The following is a 14,103-nucleotide window of genomic DNA, read 5'->3' on the forward strand; positions in this document are numbered from 1 at the left end:
GATTTATTATACACTTAAAGTACACATAGGAGTACCTACAGGCCTCTGTGTTCTATCCCTGACAAAGTCTCATCCATTGAGAACCATTAACAGACCATGGTTAAATCTCTTCTTGCCAAATGTAATATATTTATCTTGTACAATGTCTATATCATTGATTGTTAGGGTTCTGCAAAGTTAACAAAAAAAATGACAAACATACAATGGCATGATAAAACTCTGAAAAAAGCAATAAATATTGAAGTTTGGGAAATATTCATTAATCTGTCTTCTCCCTTCTCCTATCCAGCCAATGCTGGTTGGGGCTAAGTACCAGTGATACAGCTAAAAGGTGTGTAAAGTAGAAGGGAGAAGAATGAGCAAGAGAATGAATCATCTGTAGATAGATTAATTTAAGCCTGAATAATTAAGAGTTGGTTCCAACATCAACTATATACTTTTTATTATTCTATTTTCATTCTGCCATTTTAGCATCATTAATATCAGTGTTTTTCCATTGTTTAATATTATTGAATAATGTTTGAAAAAATACTGAAATGTAAACCTAACAATGACAGTTCATAACATTTGAAGCTTTTCTAAAAGTAATCAATTTTGTCAACAAAATCGAAACTATGTTTATGTAACAATGCTAGTCTCATCATGTTTAGATTCATAAGCCTATATCAAAATATAATTCGTTATCACTAGAATTGACCTTCGGTATTACTTAAGATTATACATGATCATGATAAAATTTGTGTCATACTTACAATGGGAACACACTTAAGACATTGTGTAGCTATAAAATTTTCTACTTACTTAGAAAAATGAAATTAAAAAAATGCATACCTTGTACCATTTCCAAATTATTTTTCAAAAATTCTTGTACATAGGGCAGCAATATCATTCTTATTTTTTATTTTCATCAAATTTATGTAATTACTGCTAAGATTACCATTTAATATGTGGTTCAGGTAGTAAAATGGGAATTATTGGAAATAAGAAATGTGAGACTAAACCACTTAGAAGAAAATATCTTAAAGTATTTAGTAATATTGGAACAGTTATTTAACCTTTACTATAAACATTTTCTAATACTGTGTTAATTCTCATCTGTAGTGTTATTAAAAAATATTAAGATGCATTTCAAAAGAAACTACTTAGTTGCTGAGAACAATTTTAACTTGCATAAATAATCTTATTTATCCATGTTTTCACTGAAAATCACATTGTATAAAAGTACATGTACGTTGCATGCATTATTATCATTATCCTATCTTCTAAATCACTTCAACTTAATTTGACAGTTTTTGAAATGATAGGTCAGATTTAAAGCAAAACAACAGAATTTCATGAGAGAAGACATAATTTATGGCAGTATGTAAAATTCAGTGTTTTGTTTCTATAATTCCATTTCTCCCCTGGGGAGATGGGGTTTAGGATGAGATGGAAAGGAAAGAGAGAGAAGTAAAAGGAAGAGGAGAAAGATAATTTCACTGGTGTGCCCTTTGACATTCATCTCAAGGGATAATCAGATAATAAATTGTTCTTGAAATAAAATTTTATCTCTAGTTCACTGTTAAAATTCAAACAAATTTAACTTAAAATCTGTAAGTATGAAATGTTCTGACAAAGTACAGATTTTATTTTTCAATAAACTCAAACTATACCCACATTTATTAATCAAATAAAATTCCTCACAATTCTTTAGCATGATATAGTTATCATGAAAAATTTAAACTACCAAAACATTGAAGGAGCTAGAGTCTTTCTTGTTCTCAAGTCATATCCAGAAGATTAAATTATATTTTTATCTAATATAACAAGTTAAGACAGTAGAAATAAAAATAAGTTATTAGTGATTTGATATCCTTTAGACAAAACCAAGATTTGGAATATGGAACACATACAAATTCCATGTTTGAAGGAGAACTTATAAATTCTTTCAAGTCATTCAGAATAAACAACAGTGGTTATTTTCAAAGGCCCATTCCCAATAATTCCTAATAATGAGCGTAGCAATTATGAATTATGCAATTTAAGCATATATATTATTACAACCATATTTCCCAATCTGGATTCATCAGTATTTCTTATGGGTTTGTAAAACATATGATAAAACACATGTTTTAAAACTTTGTTTCTAGTCCTAATTAAATTATCCAGCAGAGACTGTTTTCAGTTTAAGAAAAAATTTTCATCCTTTTTCTCTTGGCCGTGATCCAGTTTGCTAGTGAACACCCATGAATACACACATCTACATAATTCTTTATAATTAATAATTTACATGTGGAAGCATGAGAATATTAGTGCATAACAGAAACTACTATGGTCAGATTTGGTGACCATAGCCTCACGCAAAGTATGTGTTTCGTTCCCTTCATTAGACATTTTCTTTTAGAATTTTATAGATGAATAAATTACTGCATATAATTTGAAGTGCCTTACTTAAAATCATCTCTTAGAATGATAAATTAAAAGTATAGACTTGGTTGTCAGGTACCTGATATTAGCCCTAACTTGGTCACCCATTTGGCTGTGTTATATAGTAAGTAATTCCAATTATCTAAACCTTTGTTTCCTCATCCATAAAAGGAAATTTAAAAATCTGTATCACAGGGTTATTGATATTTCTAGCATGCAGGACATATGTCTATTAAATGTTACTAATTTATATGTGTCTAAATTGGTGTGTAAATACGTTTATAAAGTGTCACCAATTTATATGTGATGATTCTCAACCAGGAAAGATTTTGTCGCTAAGGGGAAATTGGCAATGACAATTTGTCTTGTAAAAATGAAGGGCTGGTGGTGGTGCAGTGCTTCTGGCATATAGTTGGCAGAGGCCAAGGATGCAGCCGAATATTCTACAGTGCATAAGACAGCGCCTCTACAACAAAGAATTATCCAGCCTATAACGTTAACAGGTTCAAGGCTGAGAAACTCTGGTTTAGTTGAAAAGAGACAAGATTAAACTCATGTCTCCTATATTCCTCGTTTGGTCTGTAATTAGCTAGTTTGTAGTCTATTCCATTATTAATAATAATGATTTTGTTTCAAAGGTAATTTTACTAATTTTTAAGTTTCCCTGAGGATTGTCTTCCATGCCATCTCTACCGCTATCATTATTTTTGTATTCCAATCTGGTACCTTTTAGTTGTAATAATTTTTAAGCTTACTGTTTAATATTCACATTCTAAAAAACAAATATGTTTCCATCACAAATATCAAAAGCATTTTTTTTGGGGGGGTTAGCTACTTGCCGTTTCCTAAAACTCTCATAACAAATCAAGAAACCATAAAGGGAAAAGAAAACTAAAATATTATTTTGGGAAAAAATATTTCCAATACTAATATACACAGAGCCTTAGCATCCTTTAATTTCTATTCTCTGATAATTAAGAGTTTCTTTGAATGCAAAGAACAATTAAAACTATTCAGTATCTACCTGTAATGATTCTAATGTCTAATGTCATTAATTCAATGGAACTCTAAGAAAATCTTGAATTAAAACACACACTGAATGGAAAAAGATTCCACTTTTCACATAATGTGTTCAATAAGGTAATTACCTTGAGAAATCTAACATGGCAAACAAACATCTTTGTCATTTAGGATTTTGAATTGTTGATGCTTATTTTTTCCTATAATTAATGCTCATCATTTGCCAAACATATCTGACAAATACATACTTTAGGGGAATAGCGTTCCTAAACATCCTGTAAAAGAACGTTGAAAAACCGTGGCCACTTGTCTTGAGCTTCATAATATGTTGTTAGTTTAGAAGTCTAAATATTTGTAATTTTATTTTGAATAATAAGCATGTTGAAAAAAATGCACAGAAGTATCTTGATTGAAAAGTGTTCTGAAAGCATGTAATCTTCAGCATGCTCTAAATGCCAGTAGAGCTTGGATGTCATTTGATTAAAAAAAAATTCTGGTACTTTCAGTATAAAGTAAAAAATAAATAAATAAAAAATAAAACATTGTTATAAAAGCAATGTAGTGGTGATTAGCTCCTAAAGATATCTGTTATATAAAATTACTGTATAGAATGAGTCATTTTATGATTTGGTTTTCAACTGCTTAGCTATAAAATATTAAAAGTCTATTTTAAGCTTCTTTTAGCAAAAAAAAGTGCTTATGAATATTGTAAATCTGCAGTTTCAAAACTTTTCAATGAAATTGTGCCTGTTAACTCTTTATTGGTAATAACGTTGAAATTTGTTTTATCATCACTCCGCACCACTAAAATAGTGATGTTCGCAAATGACAGAAAATATGTATTATATCATTCCTCATTATCAATATTTTTTGACTACTAACAGATTTTGGAGGTATAATTTTAGAGCCTAACCTTTAAACATTAGACGCTGTATGTCTAAATTAGGACTGTAACCTAACTAGTGTCTGCACTATGTTTACCCCTTTGCCAACATGAAATATTGAGGTGTGCTACAAATTGAATCAATACATCCAATGTGTGCTTTCTTCATGCAGGGATTTGAGACGGCTTGGAGTGACTCTTGTCGGTCACCAGAAGAAGATCATGAACAGCCTTCAAGAAATGAAGGTGCCGCTGGTAAACGGAATGGTGCCATTGTAACTTCATGTAAATGTCGCTTCTTCAAGTGAATGATTCTGCACTTTGTAAACAGCCCTGAGATTTATTTTAACAAAAACAGGGGGAAAAGGGAACACAGTGATTTCTAAACCTTAGAAAACATTTGCCTCAGCCACAGAATTTGTAATCATGGTTTTACTGAAGTATCCAGTTCTTAGTCCTTAGTCTTCATTTTTCATGAAGCAAACATATCTTGCATTAAAAGGGACATGAGGTTAAACGTCATCTTAAGTTACAACAACAGAATCCTTCCACTACTTCTACAAAATTTTGTACATGAAATATATAATTATACAGCACTTTTTTAGACTGAATTAAGGCAACCCCTTTCAAAACTTCCAGGGATCTACTTGAAAGGAAATGTTTTATAGCCATGTGTGAGCTAACAAAAGCTACAGTTTACTGAAGTTTACTTCAGGTCTTAATTGTCTACAAAAGTGTATTGAAGAGCAATATGATTAGATTATTTCTTAATAGGTATCTTCTTTTGTAATTTTAAAATGCTGTTACACAGCGTTAAGTTATAGAAACTAGTGTATAAACATGTTGCTTGATCAAGAAAAAGTACAGTACAGGGTGTATGTATATTTATTTTTTGTGTTATAAAATTTACTTTTAGTTGCTCTTCTAGAGATTATTAGGTAATAAATGTGTATATACTGTATAATTTGCAATATACCCAGGAACGGATTTAAGATGGAATTGTGTGTGTGTTTGCTTGCACATGTGTGTGTTACCATTCTGCTTGCATTTCTAATAGTGTTTCAATTTTAGCAACATATAGAAGCAAGTGTTCCAGAATGTAATATGAACAGGAGAAATAGGGAAGCAGTGAAATGAAGTTTAACACAAGCTTGTGTCTCTTTTCCTCTCATGTGTCCAAAAGCTAATCTCTTTATTCACTAAAAGGAAATGTGTATGAGACTAAATCCCCTTTGGCTTTTTAAAAACACTTTGTGATATCAGTGACAATGCAGTTCTTCTACATTAATCTTGTAGCCCTGTAAGAAATTTCACCTTTCTGAGTCCTAGAAAGTATCTTGTCAAACAAAGTTGACACCGAAGGGCACATTTTCAACAGGGCGTAGAAGGATTTAACTGTGCAGGCTTCTGTTAATGTTGTTAAATCCAGGCACATAACAGGAAGCATCACCCTTAAGTGTTAATCCTTTGTAACCATTCCCATTTTGACTCAGTTCTAGAAATTTTGACTCTAAGGCAGCAATAGAATTATGACAAATATATACATAAATAAGTACACATACACAAATATATATATATATATATATGCTTCTTTCCCTTCAGAATTTTATTTCAATAATAAGTTTTATTTGTAATGGATGTTTATTCATTTGTTAATTTCATTTTATATTCAGTTACATGGCTTTGAGTTTATTTTATTGAACCAATCCAAGGTAATATGTAATTAGACTTATTAAGGAATATAACATATCTTCTATGTATGCTCTATATACCACACGTGATGAAGACTTATATTTGTGATACAAATTATGCAGTGTGTTAGAAATTGTACAAAACTGAGCTCCTGAGAAAACCAACATTTTTGTATTATTACACTTTATAAAAATTATGGAATGTCATGTGATTATTCAAAAAGCAGAGCATTTAAATAAAATACAGCCTACTCATGATTATCAGTGTTAATAGTACAGTAGATCAGAGAAGCCTGGATTAATGAAATTTATCAGAAATATAGCCACATTATATTAATGGTATTCTTTTTTCCAAGCACTTGTCAAGCACTTGTTTTACTTGAATGTTAGCACATATAAGAATAAACTTTTGGGAAATAACTACTTCCTATTCTGCCCACCCTTTACTTAAGCAGTAAATACCTCTTTTCTAAAGAACCAGGAAACATCAAAACAACCACAACAAAAGTCTAAACAATTTTCAAATGATACATTCAGTTCTCATAATAATAAGGGCTATATACCATGGGTCCACACAAACTGTGCTGCAAACATATAATCTATTAGTTTAGTGAAATTTCCAGAGATGTGAATTTAATATTTTCTTGATAAAATCATAAAAAGCATCACCATTATTAAAGATGCGTTTGTTCATTTCAATAAACAGAAATTAATGCAACAAATTACTTTTGTATGAAATAAATGGAGATTGTGTTGCACTTTATTGAATTTTATAGAAATATTCAAATCTAAGTGATAAAGTAACAATTGAGAAGCATCGAAATGAAAGCCTTATTGATTCAAAAGGAAAATTACCAGATGCTTTAAGGCTGATGAACTTGCCACAATTGCTTAGACATAACAAAGATATTTTCTACATTGTTTTCCAACTTTATACGCTGAAAGATAATTAGGAGGTCAGGGTGGAGTACATCTAAATGACTAGAACTTTAAGTTGCAATATAGATTTTCTCTTTTTAACAAAGGAAGAATATAAATTAATTTTGATCAAATTTATTTGCCTTCTTTGCAATCTTGGTGATCATTTTGGAAAGTAAATTGAAAGGAAAGTTAAATAGCCACATAGTTTTCTTTTGCATCTCAATTTGGTTGAGAATTTCTAAGGAAGGTTAATATGACTTTAGAATGAATAAAGAGACTATCAAACAAGTACTCTCCCTAAAAAAGAGGAAAGACTGCCTTTCTAAAATATTTGTTTCCTATTGTATATGTCACCAATTGGAAAATGCCAGTCTCATCTGCAAGTGTGAGAAATGGACCAAGGAGAGGAGGCAACTCTAGTAAAATGTAGTGAGGCCATAAACCATGCAAAGTTTAACAAACTTTGATTGTGTAATTTCTTATTCTGTTGATTCATTTTGTCACCCACCAGACTACCAAAAGTAAAGCACAGACATGACAATTTTAGTATATACAATAGATTTGGCAAATAATACATAATGTTATTGTAATTGCCAGTAGCAATATCTTAAGAGGCATGACTTTCACAGTATTGGACTTAGAAAAATTGGTACAGGGAGTAATTTTCAACAGACTGATACTTGAAGTCACTCAATTACTACTTTGACCGATCATAATTTGTTTCTAATCTTGTCATTGGCTCACATATACTATTAATATAATCAGTTGCTCTTTTCATAATGTATTATTTCTATGTAAAAATGTAAAGATTTTGATTTTCCCATGTTTTAAAATTGTAATGTGCATGATCTTTTATTTCTTGTATTTTAATTACCAAGTCAGTATTCTAAGGTTGTAAGATTACTGTAAAAATTATATTCCAATATTTTATCTAAACTTTAGTGTGGCCAGCATTATTGGTTTCAGAGTTGCCTAAACAATACAGAATATCCTTAATTCAGTTTGTAAAAGAGTTTTGACCAGTGTAAAAAAGTGAAGACAGTTTCATGTTTCAAGTTTAAAATGGAAAATTAATATCATTTGAGCACTTACGTGTTTGCATGTCTGCTACTTAATCTCTATGTGAAAGTAAAATATTTTTTGACACCATTATTTATGCCATGTAAAGTGGATTATCAGAAGCACAAGCACAGATATTTACCTTCAGAAGACATTTTTGGCTATAAAAGTGCATTGGATGACAAACACTATTTGAGTCAGGTGTTAGAAATTTATTAGATGTATTATATTACATAGTAGAATAAGGTCCCTTTCTCATTTTGTTCTTCCTAAAAATAAGAAAAAAAAAAAGAAAGATAAGTGTGATAGTAAACTGTCTTTGCTAACGTACTACCAGATGTTTAACTTCAAAGTAAGCAAAAAGTAGGTACAATATGATGATGGTCCTGATGATGATGATGATGATGATGATGAAGAATAAATGGAATCAAAATGCTAGCTTTATTTGAATAAAAGTAGAATAAGTCATCATTTTTTCAACTCTGTAGCACAGCTGGTTACATTGAATAATTTTCTCTATTATGCTGTTAATTATATAGTAATGTATCAAAAGAGAAATAGGAACTTTCTTTTCATTTCTTATTCATTTATGAAGAAATCTTTTCACACATAAATGATTGAATGTTCTGGTTCAGAATGACCACGTAATCATTGCTTAGAAGAAGACACCAATTCTTTTAAAAGAAAAAAAGTCTTTTTATAATAATCAGAATCAAATGTTGTTTGTTTCTTCTAAACGTTAATGGAGAAAATTGAAGGTGGTAAAATGTCATGTTTATTCAGGCCGGGAACTGTATTAACAGTAGAAGTTTCAGTGGTCAGCATATCTATGACTGTTTAGGCTGCTGTAGTTTTACAGTCAATTATTTAAAAGTGTGTAATTGTGTAATTACATTAATAAGAGCCTGAGAATACTTAGACTCAGTCATTTGTTAGTATTTTTACCAAAATCTCTTCGTTTCAGTCATGTCAGAAGCAGCTATATAGCATATCTTATTCTATGATATACACCAGGCTGTCTCAAGTTCCTGCCTCACAGTTAATTCAAAGAAGGATTAGGATTTCTGTATTTTTTCTCATTTGAATCTTTATGTGCATTTGGTTTGTGTACATGTTTTTTGTAGTGTAAGATATGAAATTTTATATTTTTTCAGAAAATAAAAACCCTTTGAATACAGTTACATCTGATTGTCATGCTTGACCCTCTCCGGAGAGTTTAAACTTACAGCCTTTGTGTAATGATTTCAGTTACTTCTAATAAAAATGTTTCAATTTCTTATGCTAAATATTTTAAAGGCCATCAGCATCCATTTTCTTCTAAAACAGATTTATGAGCCTGCATTTAAATAATTTTTGCATATGGAGATTAACACTAAAATTGTAGGACAGGTGCATTACAGTGTCAAAATCTAATTAGAAGTTGATTTGTGACAGTGTAATATATTATTTGGAAAAAACAGAAAACTATGCACACTATCTGGAAAAAAAAAAGACTTTTATTGATCAGCATCAGCCCAAGACTTTCTCCTCTCCATACATGTGCTCACGGCATAGAGCGGAAGAGTTGCATTGTCACAGGAAGAGGTGTCATTTAGTACAAACACCTCCCTCTTTTTCTGTAAGTATTGTATCATATTGGTCTCTTTTTGTAAAAAGCATAGCAAACAATGCACTGTATTCAAGGAAATAAATTATATTTCTAGTTGTTTGCATTTATGTCACAATATGTAACATCACCATGCCCATGGGAATAATCCACAATTCCTTTTCATATGTATAAAATAACTACTACAAATGATATTATTTAATATTTTAGTATATATTTTATGTAAATAGTTCTGAGTTCTTTGTCACTAGGTAGACTATTATTTTTGCCTCTGCTTTTCTTCAGAAGTAAAGATTATATGACCAGGTAGACAGGATGAAGTGGTAGTGAAAACGTTAGCATTTAATGAGAATACACCATTCTGTATTCTAATTTTCCACTTTTACCTTTTAGATACATATTATTGACTCCATTTTAATGATGAAGAAAAAACAGCGTAAAGCTGTCCAAAACTTGTCCAAGGCCTGACTGCTCTTCAAAGGCTGGATGAAATCCACATTTATTTGAGAGTAAACCTATGAACTTCCCATCACACACTTCTGATTCCACACTGTTGCCCATGCTATTGAGATAACAGTATCATTTATTCCAACATTCTGGTTTAATTGACACAAGGACTGAGAGTCGTCAAGAAACAATGAATTGCACGTTTACAACAAGCAAAGTGTGAACATTGGGTAGAAACCAGGGTCTGACTGAATACACCTCTAACATGTTCAGCTTTTGGAATAAGCCAAACTTTGGTAATCAAAAATAGTTTTCCTTATTTGTTATTCTGCCACTGAGTAGCAACATGATCTAATTCAGGATGTTTTTCTAATATAGGTCATAGTGTCTGAAACTACAAGCTCAGAAGTTGCAAATAATATTTGTTGGTTATTTTCAGCTGTAATATCTGAATTTCACTTATAGAACATTGACGTCTACAAGAGATTAGCTACCAAGTTGTTGCTACATCCAACATAAAATAAATAAGTTTGTATTTATGAAAATCCACAGTAGCTATTTAAATCAGGCAGAGTTGTACATAAAATATTAAATGTAATTTTACTTTAAATAGCAGGTTAAAAAATAAGTCGGATGAAGCTGGCAGAAATGCTGATATATGGATACACGTTTTTACACAGCAAGAGTTATTTGTTCTTAAATTTTTTCTTTTAAAAAATATTGATTATGAAAAATATTAAGATGTGTGATGTGATGATTATTTTCAAATTGACATTTCCAAGTGATCTTATATTTCCAGAAAGTAGAAATTAGTTAAGAATCTTATACAATTTTGTGATATTGAATTTTTAAACAAAAAAAAATTCTCTATTAATTAGCATTTTTATTATGATAATAAAATTCAGCAACAAATCTCATGTTAAAGTTGACTCTCTAAAATGAGTAATAAAAAAAGACTTTAAAATTAAACACTGTTTATATATGTGGCAGGTTACTTCATGAGATAAAATACACTCACCATGAGTAAACCATTTTAATTAGCATAACTTACTAATTCAAAGAGATTTTGCAGGTGTTCAGAGTTTGGTCTAGGCTTCTTTCCTCAATTAGAGGACAAGTAGAAATTTGGCTGCGTTTTTCCAAAAAAATCATGGTTTCTTATACTGCTCCTAACAAAAAAAATATTTTTCAGGCTCTACAGGAAGCATGAAGCTAGCATCTACTTGACTTCTGCGGAGGCCTCAGGAAGCTCAGCCATAGCGAAAGGCGAAGGGAAAGCAAGCAGGACTTACATGACAGGAGCAGAAGCAAGGCTGTGGGAAGGTGCCACACAATTTTTAAACAACCAGATCTCAGGAGAACTTAATACCATGAGGGCAGCACCAAATGGGGATGGTGTTAAACCATGAAAAATCACCCCCATGATCCAATCACCTCCAACCAGGCTCTACCTCCAGCATTGAGGATTACATTTCAACAAGAGAGCTTGGTGGGGACACATATCCAAACGATATCCCCACCTAAACAGAGCTCTAAATATTTATCTATAAATGTATTTTATAATTTATATATAAATTTAAACATCGGCCAGGAGATTATGATTTTAATTTTTTTTTACTTTCCCTTCTTTCTAAAATATGTACTTTAACATTATTTCTGTGGTTCATAGTATTCATTGGCATGATAAATGTCTCAAACCACGCTGATAAGAAACCTTTATCATGAGCAACAAGCATTTTCATCCATTCATTTGGATGAAATAAGTCTTGGGGTTGTTAAAGACTGTCAACGTTGTTAAACTGAACAATGTTGTTAAAAACGTGTTCCTGTAATCTAGTGACAAAGGCATATAAAGAAAATGGTGAGGATTAATAACAATAATACAAGTGTCTGTTAAAGATCCACGTCTTCCCAGAAAATGTATTGGGTACTCTCACATATATTTTCATTTAATTCTCATGATAGTTCTTTAACTGAGATTTCTTCTATTTTTGTTTTGAACAAATGTAGAAAAGAGACTATGCAGTGGCTAAGTGACTTTCAATCAATCAATTTTTAAAACTCACACTCAAAAAAGAGTAAGTCGATATCTTTGATGAAAAGCACCAGGTTTCTTTATTCAGCAGTGCAAATATGATCTCAACACAGGTACAGCCAGTATGAGCTATTAATACTTTGAAGTTCACAGTATGAGATAATCTGTCCATTAGGAGAACATGATCTCTTTGCTAGAGCTGAGAAGTTACGTTTCAGTTCCGATGTGGTTTACATGTTCTAAATTCATTGAAGAGCATCTGTTTTACGAGGTATGTATGAAAGATCCTTCTTAGACCCTAGCCTCTAAGTGAAGGTCAGAGACCTTCTATCTACTTTAAGGTGTCAAGAAATGATATCCTTTTTTGGAGTCTTTGTTCTCTGGAATTGCACATAATGTCCACCTATTGCTATATTTGCTGATATACATAAATCTACTGGGCTTGATTTATATCTCTTCCTCAGATTGTCTTCTTACATCTTTTTTTTGTCACACTACTTTCTAAGAAAAAAAAGAATATATTATTTTAAATTAATATGAGAAGGTAAAATGGAAGAAAGCATGGCATTATCTTTTCTTTCTTCACCAGTGAGTCCATTTAATAGACTTCAGTGTCCAAATTCTGTTTCTTTGGAGAAAAGCCTGATAAAGGCAAATCAGATGTCTGTATGCAACACAAGACATTCTAACCAAGTAACTGTAATATGGCCTGTTTGTGAGTGAGCTTTATAAATCTTTATAGATTTTGCTTTGGTCTGTGCAAAAAAAGAAAATATATAAACTTGGTATTTTCTATTATGGGGGCTGAACAGGTCTGGAACTATCTATTTATTTAATTTTAAATGGTATAGAACTGAAAGTGAGCCCCATTTTTTTGGCTAGAAGTTCACTTAAAAATTTTTCACAGACTCACAAAAAAAAAAACTTGGGACTTCCAAAAAAGTGATCACACAACGTTTATAGGGAAGACTATAGTTAGTCCATTCTCTTCCTACATAATTTTCAGTAGCTTTATTTTAGGCTCCAGGGGAAAAATAATTAAATAAAAATCTGTGTCCAGTGAATATATAGCTTCAAGGTGAACTCCTTTACACTTTTTCTAAATAAATTTGTACACTTAAGACTCCCAAATAAAATATTCTAAGCTGCTACTATATGTTTGAAATTAAAAATATTATAGATTAAGTGGGAAACAAATACACTGACAATTTAAAATTAGTTCTTGGACAATTCTGCAAGAATAAATCAACATGCAAGTATGAGGATCTTTTATATCCTGGAGCCACTGGGCATTCTAATTACCCTAATATAATTGCACCCCAGCTGAGTATTAGTGAGTATCTTGTAAAACATCAAGTAGTGGGCTTGCCATGAGTTTCCATGTCATAACATACAGACATCTTCCATTATATCTTTGATGCTAGAGATTAGATGATGTTTTGGCAACAAGGGCTGATGTGCTCTGGGAAGACAAAAATTGATGTATATACAAATGCAGAAAAAATATCAAGAAAGAAGCTTGCTTCTCCTTAAAAGATAAAAACACCCTGGGCTAACAACTGGAGACCTATTGTCTTTATCTTAGTTCTGTTTGTTTGAATATTGAGACTTTGGAAGAAGTTCATAAAATCTTAACATTTCTTCAAATATCTTCTGATTTAATTTTTAAATGGATTCTGTGTATTAAACAGGACCAGGATTATTATCTTCTTTTTCTGAATGAGGAAACTGAGGAAGTTCAATCATGTTGACAATTAAAATCATGGATCTAGTCAATTGACAGTCTTTAACAACCCCGAGACTTATAAACGTGTTCCTGTAATCTAGTGACAAAGGCATATAAAGAAAACGGTGAGGATTAATAACAGTAATACAAGTATCTGTTAAAGGCCCACATCTTCCCAGAAAATGTATTGGATACTCTCACGTATATTTTCATTTAATTCTCATGGCAGTTCTTTAACTGAGATCTCTTCTGTTTTTGTTTTGAACAAACGTAGAAAAGAGACTATGCAATGGCTAAGTGACTTTCCTC

The 14,103-nt window shown here is 31.3% G+C and overlaps 1 protein-coding gene across 1 annotated transcript in view; it reads left to right on the forward strand.

Moving 5' to 3' along the window:
* EPHA5 (EPH receptor A5) overlaps positions 1-9,161 on the forward strand; it is a 173,826-nt gene extending 164,665 nt beyond the window's left edge. Inside the window, exon 15 of the mRNA XM_030818860.1 lies at positions 4,483-9,161. Within this exon, the coding sequence (XP_030674720.1) occupies positions 4,483-4,588 (106 nt within the window). The 3' untranslated portion in view covers positions 4,589-9,161. The remainder of the gene's footprint in view (positions 1-4,482) is intronic.
* Positions 9,162-14,103: the final 4,942 nt, after the last annotated feature.

The sequence above is a fragment of the Nomascus leucogenys genome, chromosome 9 (assembly GCF_006542625.1).
Source record: "Nomascus leucogenys isolate Asia chromosome 9, Asia_NLE_v1, whole genome shotgun sequence".
Classification (NCBI taxonomy): Eukaryota; Metazoa; Chordata; class Mammalia; order Primates; family Hylobatidae; genus Nomascus; species Nomascus leucogenys.